General features: G+C 51.9%; 8 protein-coding genes across 8 annotated transcripts; 6 read left to right on the top strand and 2 right to left on the bottom strand.

Moving 5' to 3' along the window:
* The first annotated feature begins 57 nt into the window (after positions 1-57).
* On the top strand, positions 58-1,491 carry BZA70DRAFT_274780 (galactosyl transferase GMA12/MNN10 family-domain-containing protein). The gene is made up of 2 exons (XM_064912030.1): positions 58-652; positions 717-1,491. Exons 1-2 carry the CDS (start codon positions 217-219, stop codon positions 1,358-1,360), a joined length of 1,080 nt encoding a protein of 359 aa, XP_064769679.1. The 5' UTR covers positions 58-216; the 3' UTR covers positions 1,361-1,491.
* Positions 1,492-2,123: 632 nt separating this feature from the next.
* Positions 2,124-2,597, top strand: BZA70DRAFT_288115 (Mss4-like protein; the record flags this gene model as incomplete). The annotated part of the gene is made up of 2 exons (XM_064914005.1): positions 2,124-2,230; positions 2,294-2,597. The coding sequence occupies 2 exons, from the start codon at positions 2,124-2,126 to the stop codon at positions 2,595-2,597; spliced, it is 411 nt and encodes a 136-aa protein (XP_064769678.1).
* A 96-nt stretch (positions 2,598-2,693) lies between these two features.
* Positions 2,694-4,708, bottom strand: BZA70DRAFT_274777 (putative vacuolar protein sorting protein). The gene is made up of 2 exons (XM_064912029.1): positions 4,411-4,708; positions 2,694-4,346 (listed from the first exon to the last, which is right to left on the bottom strand). Exons 1-2 carry the CDS (start codon positions 4,512-4,514, stop codon positions 2,705-2,707), a joined length of 1,746 nt encoding a protein of 581 aa, XP_064769677.1. The 5' UTR covers positions 4,515-4,708; the 3' UTR covers positions 2,694-2,704.
* On the top strand, positions 4,709-7,196 carry BZA70DRAFT_274774 (EAP30/Vps36 family-domain-containing protein). Its single transcript, XM_064912028.1, has 3 exons — positions 4,709-5,014; positions 5,086-6,685; positions 6,748-7,196. Exons 1-3 carry the CDS (start codon positions 4,911-4,913, stop codon positions 7,018-7,020), a joined length of 1,977 nt encoding a protein of 658 aa, XP_064769676.1. The 5' UTR covers positions 4,709-4,910; the 3' UTR covers positions 7,021-7,196.
* A 14-nt stretch (positions 7,197-7,210) lies between these two features.
* BZA70DRAFT_110746 (uncharacterized protein) lies at positions 7,211-9,453 on the top strand. Its single transcript, XM_064909407.1, has 3 exons — positions 7,211-7,653; positions 7,727-7,906; positions 7,969-9,453. The coding sequence occupies exons 1-3, from the start codon at positions 7,618-7,620 to the stop codon at positions 9,121-9,123; spliced, it is 1,371 nt and encodes a 456-aa protein (XP_064769675.1). The 5' UTR covers positions 7,211-7,617; the 3' UTR covers positions 9,124-9,453.
* On the top strand, positions 9,454-11,449 carry BZA70DRAFT_109564 (5-formyltetrahydrofolate cyclo-ligase family-domain-containing protein). The gene is made up of 5 exons (XM_064909401.1): positions 9,454-10,113; positions 10,173-10,331; positions 10,396-10,617; positions 10,675-10,830; positions 10,894-11,449. Exons 1-5 carry the CDS (start codon positions 9,783-9,785, stop codon positions 11,196-11,198), a joined length of 1,173 nt encoding a protein of 390 aa, XP_064769674.1. The 5' UTR covers positions 9,454-9,782; the 3' UTR covers positions 11,199-11,449.
* Positions 11,370-11,770, bottom strand: BZA70DRAFT_235789 (uncharacterized protein; the record flags this gene model as incomplete). Its single annotated transcript, XM_064910350.1, has 3 exons — positions 11,370-11,425; positions 11,487-11,565; positions 11,666-11,770. The coding sequence occupies 3 exons, from the start codon at positions 11,768-11,770 to the stop codon at positions 11,370-11,372; spliced, it is 240 nt and encodes a 79-aa protein (XP_064769673.1).
* A 231-nt stretch (positions 11,771-12,001) lies between these two features.
* Positions 12,002-15,731, top strand: BZA70DRAFT_109862 (armadillo-type protein). The gene is made up of 4 exons (XM_064909403.1): positions 12,002-12,377; positions 12,475-12,567; positions 12,638-14,690; positions 14,753-15,731. The coding sequence occupies exons 1-4, from the start codon at positions 12,240-12,242 to the stop codon at positions 15,394-15,396; spliced, it is 2,928 nt and encodes a 975-aa protein (XP_064769672.1). The 5' UTR covers positions 12,002-12,239; the 3' UTR covers positions 15,397-15,731.
* The last annotated feature ends 105 nt before the right edge of the window (positions 15,732-15,836 follow it).

The following is a 15,836-nucleotide window of genomic DNA, read 5'->3' as shown; positions in this document are numbered from 1 at the left end:
CAAAAACAAAAGAAAAAAAAATATCTATTCTGGGTCCGCAGCTGAAAATTGCCTCGCTGCTCTGCTCTGATATCGCTCGATAGCAGCTGTTGTTGTTTTTGTTTGTTGTTGTTCTTCTTCTTCTTCTACTACTACGCTTCTCTTATTCTCCTCTTCTTCTTGTCTTCTTGGTGGTCTCGTGCCTATCCTAGACTGTGTGATCCGATCTGCATCACCATGCGCCCCCCCCATCCCATCATCGCCGCCTACATCCTCGCCGGCGCAGTCGCAAGCTACCTCCTCCTCTCCTTCATCGTCCCCTCCTTCTCCTCCCACATCGTCCCCCACAGTCTACAATGGGACCAGCCAGAGTCCAAAGACACGAACCTTGGTGGCGCGGCGATCACTCCCGCGCCCGCCCCAGCTATCCCCTCGCCTTCCCCTTCCCCTTCCTCGGCACCCACACCTCCTGCGCCGCTCACGCTTGAGGAGATCCAGGAAAAGGAAAGTCACCTGCTGGACTCGATCAAGGGTATGGCGCGCGACGTGCTCGAGCCAAAGGGATCAAAGATCGTCCTTCTGAGCGCGTCGGATGGGCATGGGCATAACAACGCGATCGCGAACCTGTTTGAGCGCGCGACTTCGAATCGGCTGCAGTACTGCGCTTTTCATGGTGTGTTTCTTTCTCATCTACTTTTTTTATGCTACTTTTCTCCACAGTAGCTAACACTCAACAGACTACGTCTACCAATACATCGATCTCTCGAGATACGAAGCCGACGGCCGCAGCGCGGTATGGCACAAAATCCCCGCCATCAAAGACACGTTCGACCTCCACCCTGACGCCGAATGGATCTGGTGGCTGGACATGGACGCCATCATCATGACGCCCACGCTCGACCTCGCCAGTCTGGTCCTGAACCCGGACGTGCTCGCGCGCCGCATCACATACGGCGAAGACATCAACGACACAAACGGCAAGCCGACCGGCGTGCGCGTCAACTCCACCCTCGACGTATCTGACGTTGATCTCGTGGTCGCGCAGGACTTTAGCTTGAACGCAGGCTCGTTCTTCCTGCGCCGGTCAGACTTCACGTTCGACCTGCTCGACAAATGGCTCGACCGCGCGAACCCCGAGTTCAATCAAAACAACGAGCAGGACGCGCTTAATAGGCTCATCGTCCAGAACGAAGACATCCGCAGCCACGTCGGGTTCGTCGATCTCCGGCTGATCAACGCGTTTGGGGTTGGCGGCAGGGATATGGGCTGGTACCCGGGCGATTTGGTGGTGCATTTTGCGGGGTGCTGGGTGCATAAGGAGTGTAGCAAGCGGTTTGAAAAGTTGTGGCCGCAGCGGCATACTTTTGATCGCGATTTTTGATTAAGATAGACTGAGAGTATATAGATAGGATTGGTCTTCCTCGTTTATGTTTTTTTGACTATTTCATGTGCTTTTTGCGTATCATCTCATTTTGGTTATTTCAGTATACAATGCATATCTACACAAGTATCAAAGACCTGGCGATGACGTCGTGGCAGATGACGTAACCTCTGCAGAAGGTGGCATCAACTACGCCCCTCTTTCCACTCCATATCAAGAGTCTGATCCAGAGCAGAGGCAATCGAGGTGTAGAGCTCGTTTGTTTTAGGAGACTGTTTCATGAGAGGTGTCTGAAGAGAAGGTCTGGTCTGGTTCATGACTCGAAACGGATACTTTCGTCAGCAACCACCTCACCGACGTACATCAAAATTCCCCTCACCCACCCTTCCAACCCCTTCAAGCAAGTACAAAACCTCCATTCGTCACCCACTCCAAAACCAGAAACCCAGCTCTGAACAAACTCGAACCAGCTCTGCAAAACTCGGAGACCAGAACCGGCGCAAATCGCCGCCTGCACGGATCAGGATGTGGGGTACCTTTAGCCTGTCCCGATCTGGCAATTCCAAAACTGAAAAACTCCCACCGCCCCGCGAGGTCAGAGGTGATGATTGCCTGTCTCAGAGCGCAGATTGAACCCCTCCGGCGCCATTCGCTGGCTATAAATGCGCGCGTGCCTGTCCTTTCTCTTATTTTTCTGTTCTGTGTAGACTTCTATTACTCTGCTTACTATCTTATATTCACTTTCTGCTCTACTCTATTCACAATGACTAAATACGACGGAACTTGCGACTGCGGCAACGTCAAGGTCACGGCCGAGATCGCGGATCCTACCAGCGGCATCATCTGCCACTGCGGCGAGTGCAAGATCAGGTATCCCCCTCCCTCTCTCCCTCCCTCCCTCCCTCCTCTCAACATCTCTCTAACACTGCACAGATACGGCCCCTACAACGTCGTCTTCGCCGTCCCCGAAAACGACTACAAAGTCGTCTCCGGCGCCGACTCCCTCAAGACCTGGTCCTACACCGGCGCCTCCGGCAACCCCGTCCCCTGCAGCTTCTGCAGCAACTGCGGCGTCAACCTCTTCCGCAAGGAAGCCACCCTTCCCGGGCTCACCGTCGTCATTGCTTCGACCCTGGTTAAGGGGTGGGAAAGTGGTGAGCTTAGACCTACGCAGTCTTTGCTTACGCATAGAGCTTTGCCCTGGATTTCGGAGGTTGGTACTTTCAAGCAGTTGTAAGTGCATACTGCATGAAGCAGCTGTGATTGCCTAGATTATCAATGCTCTGGCTCTTGCCTCAAAATGTACTTTCAAAATATACTTCAAAAATACACATCAAAAACACACTAAAACACCACCGGCATCTTAAAACTGCTAATCAGATTGATATAAAACCGCGTCCCCTCCGCCGACGCATCCCGACACAGCTGGCCCGACCTCTCCGCCGCCTCGAGCTCCTCCTGCGCAACCATCACGCTCCATCCAAACCGCTGATTCACGTCCTGCGTCGTCACCCCGATCTGCGCCGTATGCTCCTCGCCCATCTGCCGCATCCACTCCAGCAGCATCCGCTTCACCTTGCTCTCGGTGTAATACGCCTCCTGCACCACAATCACGCCCGACCGGAACTTGCGCATCCGGAACGGCAGCTTCAGCCGCTCGAACCCGGAACACGCCTTGTAGAAATCCTTGGGCGAGATAAGCGAAATGCCCCGCGCTCGGTTGTACAGCGCGTACAGATCCACAAGCGTCACGATCCCGCCTTCCCGCACTAGCACCCCGTTATCCAGAAACTCTGCCACCTGCCGCGCAAGCTCGTCGTAAAACGTCTCGTCCTGCGACCCCGCCATCTCCCGCACCACCACCGGCGACGACAGCGACAGCGCAGTCGACGACTCCAGCAGCGCCTTCCGTGCTTCTGGCGACACGCCCGGCGCGCTCGACAGCCGCCGCGCAAGCGACTCGGCCAGCGCGACCATTTCCTGCGCTTTGCTCATCAGCGTGTTGAGGTCGCTTAGCGAGTCCATCAGTTCGCTCGTGTGGTGCCGCTGCTTTGCGTTCATCGTTTCGAGACCGTGGATTCCTAGGCGTGGAATGTGATGGTGCTGGACATGGGTTTCGTGTGCTCCGTCGTTGTCTAGGTGATGATGGTGTGTATCGTCGTCCTCGGCGTCCGGCAGATGCGACGCCAGATGCGGATGGTGACGATGGTGCTGCTCCCACGCGCGCTCCCGAATAACAACCTTCAACTTCTCCAAAAACGTCTTCTCCCCTCCGGTTCTAAAACTAATCTTCACAAACGTAATCTCCTCATCACTCCCCACCCCCGGCGTCGGCGACCGCGAAAACGCAGTAATATCCTCCTTCAGCGTGCCGTGGTTCGCCAGCGCCGGCGGCAGATTCCGCGACACCAGGTCCGCGCCACAGATCTCGCACTGCACCAGCGACGGATGATTCACAAACGTGCACCGCGGACACGGGAACCCAGTGTCGATCTCGACCTCGCCTGCGCGCTGCACGGGCGGCGTGCTCCCGCGCTGCTGCTGGCGCTCCATGAAGTCGATCTTGGCGGCCGCCAGCACGGCGGCCGCGGGACTGATCCCGCATGTCAGACAAGGTGGCGGGGTTTTGTCCAGGTCGGCGAACTTGATTGCGTTTGAAAACGAGCAGATCGGACAGATCCAGCTCGCGTTCGCGTTCGCATCCGGCGCGCCGCTGGCGGTTGTCGCTGATACTGGGCTCGGGGCGGGTAGTGTCTGCGAGCCATTCTCCGCTGCTGATAGAGTTGATAAACGCAGTGCCTGGGGAACCAAAAACAGCGAAATCTTGGGCGACGAGCGTAAGAGGCCGGGCGAGAACTGGATCCGCGTCACGCGCGCGAGATCAACGGCGACCGAATGATTCACCGGTTTCGAGTTGTCGACGTAGCATGCGCGGTGTGTGGTCAAATACAATCTTCCGTTTTGAAAAGCGTCTACCTTGTATCGTCTATGCCCACTCGTCAGCAATTTCTCCACACCTCCAACTCATTATAATAAAGAACGCAACATACCCTTCATAAAGCCCCACCCCGTCTTGAACTAAGATCACCACCTCATTTGGAAGAAGATACGGACGTCTGGCAGAGGTCAAATCAATCGGTGTCCAAAACCGCATCCAAAAACCTTCTCAGACAGTCGCTGCGTCGTATGTTTTTCTTCTCTCTCTCTGCTTTCTGCTGTCGTGTCTCGAGAAGAAAGGAAAAGAACAGAGCGATGGAGTTGGGATCAATTCCGCCGCAGCGTGGAGAAGAGTGTCACGTGTATTTGTTACTCAGCTGTAGCGTAGATGTTAGGTAATCTCACGAGGTCTAGATAAGATTAGACCTTGCGATATAGCTGATGTCTGTTCAAATATCAGATACACCTGCTACACGCAAGACCGAGCGAAAGGGGGCGACGACGACATTCTTTACTCTTCTGTGATCTATGTGGATACAGCAAAGAGAGTCGACTGTATATCATCATCCACTCTCAACTCTGAAGACGGTTCGGGGACGACGACGACGTCGGGATGCGCTTCTGGACTTCAATCGATCTGACGGCGGCGCATCGACCCGTGCTGTATGACGACGAGACAGATATCTTGGTGCAGGACGCGGTTGGTATATACGAAGGGTGCGTTTTTTAAGTTATTATTTTGGAGGTTATTGAGTGTGAACGTGGTTGCTGATACGAGACGACTGCAGACGCACGCGATTACCTGACTATCAGAGCGGACGGATATACCTGACATCCCACCGGATTTGCTACGTCGACAATGCGTCTCCACTCCTACGCTCTGTTGCAATCAACCTCCCAGACATCAAAGCAGCGCAGTACAGCGTCCGGTTCCTCAAGTCCTCGCCCAAAATCACGATAGAATTCGCAGACAAATCATCCTCCACTTCCACCTCACCCGTCTACCCTTCTTCCGCCTCGTCAACACCCAATGCCTCCTCTGCCTCTCTTCCAGCACCATCAGCAGCAGCCTCGGCTTCTAATCTCTCGCTGGTCTCCAGTGTCTCGTGGGTCTGTCCCATCTGCTCGTTCTCCAACCCCTTCTCCTCAAACTACAGACCCGACATCTCACCCATCCCCGCCTGCGCAACCTGCGGCGTCAAACCCCCCGAGTCCGTGATAAAAGACGCCTTGACGGAAGGCGGCATCACATCCGGCTCGGCCTCGCCCGACAGCACCAGCAGCCAATCCACGTCTCTGACCGAACCCGACAGCGACAGCATCGCGTGTCCGAAATGCACGTTTGCGAATAACCCCGCGCTGCGGTTCTGCGAAATCTGCGGCTCGCGGCTGCGTGTTTCGACGCTCAACGTATCGGACTACATACTTGATAAATCCGTCGCGCGGAAGGAGTCGTACCTGCCGTTCTCGTTCTCAAGTAGCAGCAGCGGCGCGGATAGCGAGAGGTCAAAGTACGCGATGCCGGTGCAGGAAGAGGTGCTGAACTACGTCAAACTGAGTTTTCGAGGCGGCGGCGACAAGGAGTTTTTCGAGCGCCTGAAGGTCGTCTTGACGGACAAGACGTGGCTCCAGAACGCGGCGCGCAGGAAGCAGGAGCCATCCGTGATTGTCGTCAACAAGACTCTGATGGATAACGAGATGAAGCAGGTAGATGAAGAGCCCAAGCCGCCGGCGACACCAACTTTTGGTATTCATGGACTGCAACGGATAAACGAGCGAGAGAGGGAGGATAACAAAGATTTGATGGGATCGTTGAACGATCTCCAGTCCCTGATGACCAAAGCGAGAGGCCTGGTCGCTCTCGCCGAGAACTTCGCCGTCCGCCTTGCGTCCTCGCCCGGCGTACCGGACGAAGCTCGTCGCGCGTTACGCGAGTCGTCAAACGCACTAAATCTGTCATCGCCGATCGTGACCAAAGAAATGGCCGGCGGCGGCAGCAACGAGATATACTACGCCGAGCTGGCGCGGCAACTTGCCGAGTTTCTCGAGAGCGGCGTGCTCAAGAACGAGGGCGGGATCGTGACGCTGGTTGACCTGTTTGCGCTGTACAACCGCGCGCGCGGGATCTCGCTGATTTCGGCGAAGGATCTGCGGAGCGCGTGCGATATGTTTGAGAAGCTGAGGCTGCCGTTTAAGTTGAGGCAGTTTAAGAGCGGGTTGATTGTCGTGCAGGAGGCGGCGAGGGCGGATAGTGTTGCGATCGCGATGCTGGTGGAGTGGGTCAAGACGGCGCAGAAGAAGCCGTTTGAGGAGGACGATGGAGTTACGGCGCAGGATGTCAGTCAGCATTTTGGATGGAATGTCGGTGTTAGTATGGAGGAGCTAGAGGTGAGCGGCCATTCCATCTGCTTTTTTGAGTATACATTGCTAACCAGCTTTTGTCATCACAGACCGCACAGGAACAAGGCAAGCTCGTATCCGACTCCGTCGTCGGCGGCACGCGCTACTTTATCAACACCATCGTCTCTTTCTCCTGGGACTGGAAACTCGACGTCTTCAAAGAGAAAACCGGCCAAGTCGCCAACGCGCTCGACCTGGCTGCGCTCGAGGAAGATCTCTCGCTGCTTGATCCCAGCAGCAGCACAATGGTCACCGGCCAGGCATACGTGCCTGCGAGTAATATTCATCGCGCGGTGTTGACTAATGAGAATAGTCTGTTATAGATTACTGCTTTTGTTTTCTGTTGTAATTAGTCTTTGGGTTTTGGTGTAAATGGTCTCGAAGCGTGTTGTATATTGTCGATAGCTTAGACTAGTCTATAGAATCGTCTACTTGTAGTTATAATGTCCAAGCCTAGTACCTCGTTGGGTCTATCCAGACAAGATCAAGAACAGAGAATATGCTGCACAAGCGATCTACACCGTACTGTATTGCAGTAGTATTTGTCATATGACCCTACCAATTCTCACTCGCGAACGCACGTGGTATGGCGATGTTTTGTTTACACACTTCCCAAATAAGCCGTCCCTCTAACCTCCCACCACGCAAACTCGCCCTCACCGCCCGAATCGAAACGGCATCACGACCTTAGAAAAATTATGTAAAGCGAATCGGACTGTCATTGGCCGGACTCAAGTTCCGGATAATTTGCCCCCCGTTCGCTGCAGTACTTCACCCGCGCTTCCCGCCGCCTCTCTTCCCTCTCTCATCATCATCCACCATATCCCCCAAACTTCCAACTTGCCCCCAAAGCTTCCAACAACCCACCAACTTTTTTCCCAAAAACCCAACTTTGTTTTTGAGCCAATACCTGAGTCAAAATGCATTCCTGGTCTTTTCTCAAGAATATCCATCTCGTGAGTGGCATCTACGTGTTTTTGAAATCGGGCGCTCCGGAATCGGCCTGCTAACTTGACTGCGCGCTTTTAGCTTAAGGAGAAGTCCCCCAAGGCTGAACAAGCCTCCAACGAGCCCAAGATGGTGAGTACCATCGATCCTATGTCATTAAATTACAGTATACTAACAGTTGCTTTGCAGAAACGTCACTTTGTCAAGTGCAACGAGGCCATCAAGCAGAAGGTCAACTCGGTCCTCAGAGTCTTCCACCGCGTACGTGATACCCTCAAGATATTCACCAAAACCAAACAGCGCTAACAGAACTATTATTACAGAAATCATCTGCCGTGTCTGCTGAGAAGTCTGCCGTCTCCAGCGAGCTCCAGCACGTTGCTGTTCCTGCCACCGTCGCGCCCGCCGCGCTCGACCAGGCCGACTCTGCGCCTGCGGCGGCCTCCACCTGTCTCCTCAAGGACGAGTCTTCCTGCGCTATCACCGCCCCCACCGAAAAGGCCGGCAACAGCTCTTACCAATACGCCGCCTCGCTCGTGTCGACCTCCGAGCCTACTACTGCGACAGACAGTACCTTTGGGTTCATGCTCACGCGCACCAGCGCCCATACCGCGGCCACGACTTACGAGTCCCTCAGCCCGCTTTCCTCCTGCGACGAAACCAAGCTCGCAGAGACTATCAGCTACCCTTCGCAGCTCCTTCCTGAGCTCCTTGTCTCTGACCACTGGGCAGACGAGCTCCTCGCCGCGCGCGATACCGTCGCCTCTGTGCAGCTCTGCCCTGGTGAGCCCGAACGCGCGCTCACCCCCCGCGAGGCCCCAGTCTGCCTCCGCCTTGCCTCGCTCTCTGCGTCCGAGAACTGGTTCACCGACTGCATCCACGCCCTCGAGCGATCGGCCGCGAGCTACCGCGCCAGAAGACGCACCAGACGCAAGACCCAGACCGTCTACGCGGTCTACGAGGAGCCCTCCTCCGACTCTTGCCCGGCTCCGCCCTCCACTCCGGTGGACCCTAACCACGTTCCTGCTTCCCAGGATCCCGTGACTTCCTCGGCTGCTACGAGCCCCTTGGACCTCACCGCTGACTCTCCCAGCGCGACTGATGAGCCAGCAACCACCGCGCGTGCTCATAAGCCTGCGCCTTACTACTCCTCTCTTGGAGAGTGGTATGCTGCCAATCCCGAAAGACCTCGACGTCCGATCGACATAGCGCGGGCAGAGCTGTTGACGTCAATGGCGACGACGCCGGCATTGACGCCGGAATCCACACCCGCGACGACACCGACTGCGGCAGTCGAAGACGATGTCGCGGAGGTCCTTTCGCCCAAGACGTTGCTGCGGGATATGGCCAAGACCATTGGCGCCGTCAAAGGCGCGGTGAGCGATGTTTTGTCGCCTACCACGGCGCGAGTCGGAGTGCTGTTGAACGACTACACGCGGTGGGCTATATCTGCTGTTGAGGCGCGGGTATCTGAGTAGCACTGCTGTTTTTCTGATTCCCTCGACGCCTGTCTCTTTATACCTTTTGTTTTCCTATTGTTATACCTATATTGTTTCTGTCCTGCCTGGAAGTTCTGCTGAGTTTTGGTCTCCTCTTTTCTACTTTTCTTTTTTGATGATTGGCTATTATTGTGTTTTATGCGGTGTTTTATATCAATTCTTCGCTCCGAATCGGAACGATAAATACCTGGAAGGGAAATGGTGGTGACCCTTGAGTACTGTCTGCGAGTCTTATGACTGTTTAATATATGTCTTTTCTGCTTCTTTTACTGTAGTTCTGTGCTGTAATCTCGAGATCGTAGAGTCCTTGTCGTAGAATTGCTGGTCTTGCTGGCTTGTGCTTTTCTTCGTGTACCAATTCTGCACTCTTCATTAATGACGCCGTATTTTTTGAAGGTGACTTTGTTTATTGGTTCATAGTGATTGTTTGTTGCTCTGATGATGTGCAATGGTGCGGAGCCAAAATAAACATATAAATTCAGCCGACATGGACTTCACAGTAACGGTGCAATTAATCAGTACATGTCTCTTCACCAAATTGTTAATATATTGCTCTATTAGATAATACCCGTGTAGTATTTGAATGAAGAAAGAAATGTTTGGTGGTGTCTTCTTATTACCTCAGTCGGAGATCGTAAATGGGAGCAGCTGGCAGCTCCATCGAATTGAGTTTCCAAAAATTAGATGACTTCAGATATTCCCACCGGCTGAAATCGTCATTGCAAACCAGTTGCAAGTCACTCCCTCGCAGCACCTTCCCGACATGCCGTATAGAGATGAAGGACCCCGCTGCAATTTTTCGGAAATCTCTAGATCTTTCACGGACTAGACGGTCGCTGTTAACGTCTGCGCTCGAATCAGGACACGACCCAAAGATCGATGTCAGAACTGCACTGTATAAGCGGCAGGTGCGCAAGGAGATGTGTAAGAGACTACACGATATTCCGCGAAAATCTATAATATCACAATGTGAGTGCTACTGGATTTTGTTTATGGGGTAAATGTGTTGACTTGTTCGTGCTTCGCAGCCGAGATAGTTGCGCGGAGACTTCGAAATCTCGAGTGGTATAAGGAGGCAAAGAACATCGGCTTCTACGCTAAACCGTACCCCGGAGAAGGCAAGAAAAGAAATGACCTCGAAGTAGGGATACTTTCGGACAAGATGATTTATAACGCATTTGAAGATGGTACGTTTCCATTGGTTTTGGGAGGGATCGTTAGAAAAGTGCGTCTGATCTGTGATTACTATAGGAAAAAATGTGTTTTTGCCGCGGATAACGCCCACGATTGATATGAAACCGGAGAATCTCGAATATTTACAGACCGTCCTAAGACTTGCTACTAAATATAGCGAATATCTACCTTTCTTCTTCCTGGAGATGAGCCAGATCGAGAACTACGAACAGTCGCGGCAACTCATCGATAACTACAACCCAAAGAAGCCAGTGAAGGATCCGCCTCCAGGATTTGACCGTATGCGCTATGATTCGTGACATTACTTGACAAGCCTATCTAATTTTTGTTGTATAGCATTCGACTCTGCCGGCCTTGATATGATCATTGTTCCCGGAGTAGCATATAATAACAAAGGAATGAGACTAGGCCGTGGCCAGGGATTTTACGACAATTACATTTTCTTTCATCGGGCGTGGTCATTAAATCAGAACTTACCAATCCCATCCGTTAGTAAGTATGCGGGAACTACACACACTCGAAAATACAGATCCTAATAATATATATCATCTACAGTCGGCATGGCTCTCGAAGAGCAGTTATATCCCGACCACGAGCGAATCTACGGACCGAACGACAAGAGATTCCTCCCGCGCACTACTGCCGACACTCCGGTGTTCAGATCCGTGCTTTCTGAAACCGAACTGCAGCAGGTGGAGAAAAGGATACCGGCATTTGTGCCCCACACACAGCACGATGTGTATATGGATTTGGTCCTCACGCCTTCTCGAGAATATGGAATTCTTGAGCAGGAGGTGAGAGCGAGCGAAGAGGGGATGAACAAAGAGGATGGATCGGCGGGTTTTGTAAATATACCGTAGATAGAGGGCGAATATGAAGTACAAGAGCAATATTGAAAAGCGCGAGGAGGCTTTGATGAATATAGTCACTTCGCAAGAACATTTTATTGTAATACACAATCTACCAACGAATTTTCCCTTTCCTTCTTTATCTTACAAACTCCCAGATCCTGATTTATCTGTTCGAGGCATTCAGGCTTCCAGACTCGAGATAAGAGTAATATTGTCACCCTTCAATAATATCCGACCTACACGAGATATATTAGCGACCCCAGGTTCAAATCATACCAGAAGAGACAGACTACCTACCCAGCTTTCTCCGCAGACTTGTCTTCTCGTTGACCTCTGTAGCGTTATCGATCACCAAATTCATAAACTCATCGAATCCCTAGCACGAGATCACGGTTAGTTCGAGCTGTTCTAAAGCAAATCCCCTTCCTTCGCCGCGCTAATCCATATTCAAATACGCGAGAGACAGCAACACATACTCTGATGGTTCCCTCCAGTCTGGTTTCTGTTTGCTCATACAGCCAGATCTGGACCGTAGACCGCTGCTGGAGCAGTTTGAAGATGAAGTTGATGGGAGGGATCATCTGTTGCCCTGGTTAGCGAGATCCGACGTCTTATCGAGGTCCTAAGACTGCTTGGTGTACTTACCACCCGCTGTTGCCGCCGACCAGACATTGTAGATGAGTTTCTATGTTAATAAATCAACGAATGTGGATAGAATGTTCGTAGCGTGTCGCTGTTGCAGATGCGAGTGACGAAGAGGGTCTGAGATGGGTTGAGAGCGAGGTTAAAACTTGTTTTGAGGAAGTTTTCCTGGAAGAGCTCCCCTGACCCAGTTCGCCAAACAAAGCGCACGACTACGTCAGGACCTCGACGCGGAAGAAATCAATCATCTTCTTTCTGATATTACAATCATCTGTTGTTTGTAAACAAAAAGGATCCGTTTCTGGTATTGTTTACTGGAAGCATATCTGATCGCGCAACTCCACACATCCACCGAGTCGCATTCGCCAGGACCCGTTCTATCTATCTCTTGTCGCTACAACGCCAGCCATGGACTCGTCCGCAAACACAGCGAGTGATCCGGCATTATCGCCACTATTGCAGGCTTTGAGCGCACTCTACGCGGGGAACTCGGATGCGCAGACAAAGGGACAAGCTGGTCAATATCTTGAGCAGTTTCAGAAATCGGTATGTTGTTACACGCTCCCCCGCCTGCTCTTGATGCGAGGTTCCGAGATTGATCGCAGTTGTATTTTCTAACAATTCTTTCTTGCAATCTATCTAGCCTGAGGCATGGACTTTGACTCATACGATTCTGTCGTCGCCTACTCAGCCGATGGAGGCCAAAGTGTTTGCTGCGCAGACGCTTCGAAGTAAGGTATGTTGTGCAACAGATCTGGAACTGCTCTGCATGCAATGCTGGCTTTTACTAACTTTTTGAAATGTAGATCATTTATGACATGCATCAGCTTGCAGAGGAGAACAAACTTGAGCTGCGAAATTCAATAGTCACTCTCTTGGTCTCATACAAAGCCGGACCCAAGCTAATTGTCACACAACTCTGCCTCGCACTCGCCAACCTAGCAATCCAGCTCACGGAATGGAAGAACGCAATTGAAGAAGTTATAACCGCCTGTGGTAACGACGCGACTTCTGCACCGATTGTTCTGGAGTTTCTCAAAGTCCTTCCGGAGGAGGCTAGCGACATTCGCAAGATCCCTCTCTCGGGTGACGAATTGCGCGAGCGAACCATGGAGCTGTTGCAGAACAATGCTAATCAGGTGATGAATATCCTGATTGCATATGTGGAGGCTGCCGAGACTCCAAAGTCATCGTATGCTTTGATCTTCGAGTGCCTCAACTCTTGGCTCCGTGAGGTTCCTTTGGTGCGCATAGTCAATTCTCCTTTGCTCGGCCTTGTCTTTCAAGCGCTTGAGAATGACGATCTTTTTGACGCCGCGACCGATTGCGTGTGCTCTATGATTCGCGAGACCCGTGACGTTGATGAATCTATGGATGTTATCCCGACACTCTACACTAAAATCATGGAGCTTCGACCTAAAATTGCCGGCTCAGCAGAGGATCCGGAGGCGTTCAGAAACTACACCAGAATATTTGCTGATGCTGGTGAGGCATGGCATATGCTTGCTGCGCGCAACCCTGCACAGTTTAGACCTATGGTTGAAGCTGTGGCCGAATGCGCTGCATATGACGAGGACCTTGAGGTTGTACAGTTTACGTTCTACTTTTGGTATCTCCTAAAACAGATGCTCGTTCTGGATCGGTACGAGACAGCGCGGAGGGAGCTGAAGGACATCTACCTGAGCTTGGTGGATGTCATCATCAGTCATTTGAAATATCCTTACGAAGAACATGGAGGTGATTTGTTTGGAAATGACAAGGAGCAGGAGGAAAAATTCAGGTCGTTCAGACATGAGATGGGAGACGTTCTTAAAGACTGCTGCGCGGTGGTTGGTCCTTCGTTTGCTTTACGAAAGGCATATGTCAAGGTCAATGACTGTATACAAGCTCAGAAGAGCGGCCAGAACGTGCCGTGGCAGGACATCGAAGCGCCGATCTTCAGTATGCGCGCGATGGCGCGGGAAGTCGATCTTGATGAGACGCATGTGATGCCCGAGATTATGGATCTGTTGGTCCAGCTTCCGAAACACCCCAAGGTTCAATTTGCGGTGATTTTGGTTCTCGGCCGGTATACAGAATGGACCGCAAAGCATCCCAAGTATCTTGATATGCAGCTGCCCTATATCACTGGCGCGTTCCAAGACGGCGATGCTGATATTGCCGGTGCCGCAGCGCAGTCTATGATGCACTTTTGTCGCGATTGTGGACAGCATCTGGCTCCGTATATTGATCAGCTGCACAGCTTTTATGAGCAGGTCGCCCCTAGAATTCATCTTGACTCGCTGTATGACCTTACGGACGGTGTGGCTCATTTGGTAGCTGCCCAGCCCATTGACAAGATTTACGAGCATCTAAAGTCGTTCTGTATGCCGATTGTCCAGAGACTGTATGCGAGAACGAGCCAGACGATAGACGAGGATAACTGCCGAAAGGCAGCAGACGAGCTCGAGCTTTTGGATACGTTTGCGCGCCTGGTGCATCCTTCAGTCGAGCGCGGGACGGCTAACCCGTGTATGCAATTCTGGATCGAGATTTGGCCACTGATCAACACTTTGCTCGATACAATGGGAAGCTCGACTTTTGTCTCGGAGAGAATCTGCAAGTTTATGAGGACGTTGATGCAGTCTTACCGTAACGACTTTTATCCTTTGCTTCCGGCAGTGGCTGAGAGATTGGTGGATAGCTTTGAGAAGCATCATTATGGTTGCTATCTGTGGGCTAGTGGTATCTGTGTGCGTGAGTATGGTAACGAGTACTCGGATCAATCTACTCAGGAGGCGGTTTGGAATTTTGCCCTGCGCCAGAGCATCTCGATGTTTAAGTACATGAGCACGATCAATATTGCAGATATTCCTGATGGTAAGCTTTACTATTGGTCTTTTGGCAAATCTGCGCGTGATGCTAACGAATTTTGTATGCAGCTGTCGAGGATTTATTCAGACTACTTGCCAATCTGATGACAAACTACCCATACCGATTCCTGCAGTCTGAGCTGTGCAAGCCTTCGATCGACGCCGCACTTGCGATTTTCGCGATTGAGAACAAAGAGCCTATCTTTACGGCGATAGACTTGCTGCACGACATTTTCTCGTATGGGTTCAAGACACCGCCGAGATCGCACATACTGTTTAATGAGCCCGGAGACCAGTTCTACGAGGCCAACGAGGTTCCGCCTGAGATCCAGGCGCTTGTGAAGCAGATGATTTATACAGAGGGTGCGGTGTTCACGCAGCGTATCTTTTCAGGACTCTTGTACACGTTTCCCAGAGACTGCGTATCAGACGGAGTTAGTGTGCTGCTAGTCGTTCTGAGGCTTGCGGGTCTCCCTAGCTCGGTTCAGTGGGTTGATGCGACGCTGAACATGCTTCCTGCTGGAAGCATTACGCCACAGGAGCGCGCAAAGTATCTCCAGGATATCGAGAACGCGATCCAGTCGGACGATATGAACAAGTTGAGGAGTCAGAGCATGGATCTTATTGGCTGGTACACGCGCCGGAATATCACTCCACGGAGTGCTGTTCGCAGGATTGGAGATATCAGGGATATGAAGTTCAGCTATCAGTAGAAGTGGATTGAAGACGGGGTCAGTAAATAGGAGAGTACAGTGAAGGCCTGACGGCGAGAGAAGACAAGTTGTTTATGTAACATATTTATCTAACAGAGATCCGAGGACTGCCACCCTTTTCTTGGCAAAGACCAAGGATTTGGAGCAGTTCTTACTGATAATGGGATGCCTCAGAGGTGACTAAGTCGAGGTCGAGTGAAACCTTGGCACATAAATAAGGATCCCAGCGTGTCTGCAATAATATCCTCCATCATTCATACAATACGCAACAAACAATACGCAACAAGGACGAAGAAACACAAACAGCAGCTTCTACAATTACAAATCGTGCCAAGGGTGGCGAGCACACGACCATCACAACCAGCAGAGCCCAGATAGTTCTAGTTCTGCGAGGGCACAAACTGCGCAGAAACTCAAACTTCCCAGCCGCGAAGGGCGCG

This window comes from Myxozyma melibiosi (assembly GCF_037950935.1).
Source record: "Myxozyma melibiosi strain Phaff 52-87 chromosome Unknown BZA70scaffold_2, whole genome shotgun sequence".
NCBI lineage: Eukaryota > Fungi > Ascomycota > Lipomycetes > Lipomycetales > Lipomycetaceae > Myxozyma > Myxozyma melibiosi.
Note: the sequence above shows the minus strand (reverse complement) of the source record. Positions and strands in the feature narration are given on the sequence as shown.

What these genes read in the sequence shown, in the direction of transcription:
- BZA70DRAFT_274780 (XM_064912030.1), top strand. Translation starts at nt 217, where the DNA reads ATGCGCCCCCCCCATCCCATCATCGCCGCCTACATCCTCGCCGGCGCA. An exon ending in GCAGTACTGCGCTTTTCATG is followed by an intron (nt 653 to 716) that starts GTGTGTTTCTTT and finishes AACACTCAACAG; the next exon opens with ACTACGTCTACCAATACATC.
- BZA70DRAFT_109862 (XM_064909403.1), top strand. Translation starts at nt 12,240, where the DNA reads ATGGACTCGTCCGCAAACACAGCGAGTGATCCGGCATTATCGCCACTA. An exon ending in CGCAGACGCTTCGAAGTAAG is followed by an intron (nt 12,568 to 12,637) that starts GTATGTTGTGCA and finishes TTTGAAATGTAG; the next exon opens with ATCATTTATGACATGCATCA. An exon ending in TATTGCAGATATTCCTGATG is followed by an intron (nt 14,691 to 14,752) that starts GTAAGCTTTACT and finishes TTTTGTATGCAG; the next exon opens with CTGTCGAGGATTTATTCAGA.
- BZA70DRAFT_109564 (XM_064909401.1), top strand. Translation starts at nt 9,783, where the DNA reads ATGGGAGCAGCTGGCAGCTCCATCGAATTGAGTTTCCAAAAATTAGAT. An exon ending in AAAATCTATAATATCACAAT is followed by an intron (nt 10,114 to 10,172) that starts GTGAGTGCTACT and finishes CGTGCTTCGCAG; the next exon opens with CCGAGATAGTTGCGCGGAGA. An exon ending in TTATAACGCATTTGAAGATG is followed by an intron (nt 10,332 to 10,395) that starts GTACGTTTCCAT and finishes TGATTACTATAG; the next exon opens with GAAAAAATGTGTTTTTGCCG.
- BZA70DRAFT_110746 (XM_064909407.1), top strand. Translation starts at nt 7,618, where the DNA reads ATGCATTCCTGGTCTTTTCTCAAGAATATCCATCTC. An exon ending in TTCTCAAGAATATCCATCTC is followed by an intron (nt 7,654 to 7,726) that starts GTGAGTGGCATC and finishes GCGCGCTTTTAG; the next exon opens with CTTAAGGAGAAGTCCCCCAA. An exon ending in TCCTCAGAGTCTTCCACCGC is followed by an intron (nt 7,907 to 7,968) that starts GTACGTGATACC and finishes CTATTATTACAG; the next exon opens with AAATCATCTGCCGTGTCTGC.
- BZA70DRAFT_274777 (XM_064912029.1), bottom strand. Translation starts at nt 4,514, where the DNA reads ATGCGGTTTTGGACACCGATTGATTTGACCTCTGCCAGACGTCCGTAT. An exon ending in GGGGTGGGGCTTTATGAAGG is followed by an intron (nt 4,347 to 4,410) that starts GTATGTTGCGTT and finishes GAGTGGGCATAG; the next exon opens with ACGATACAAGGTAGACGCTT.
- BZA70DRAFT_274774 (XM_064912028.1), top strand. Translation starts at nt 4,911, where the DNA reads ATGCGCTTCTGGACTTCAATCGATCTGACGGCGGCGCATCGACCCGTG. An exon ending in GCGGTTGGTATATACGAAGG is followed by an intron (nt 5,015 to 5,085) that starts GTGCGTTTTTTA and finishes AGACGACTGCAG; the next exon opens with ACGCACGCGATTACCTGACT. An exon ending in TTAGTATGGAGGAGCTAGAG is followed by an intron (nt 6,686 to 6,747) that starts GTGAGCGGCCAT and finishes TTGTCATCACAG; the next exon opens with ACCGCACAGGAACAAGGCAA.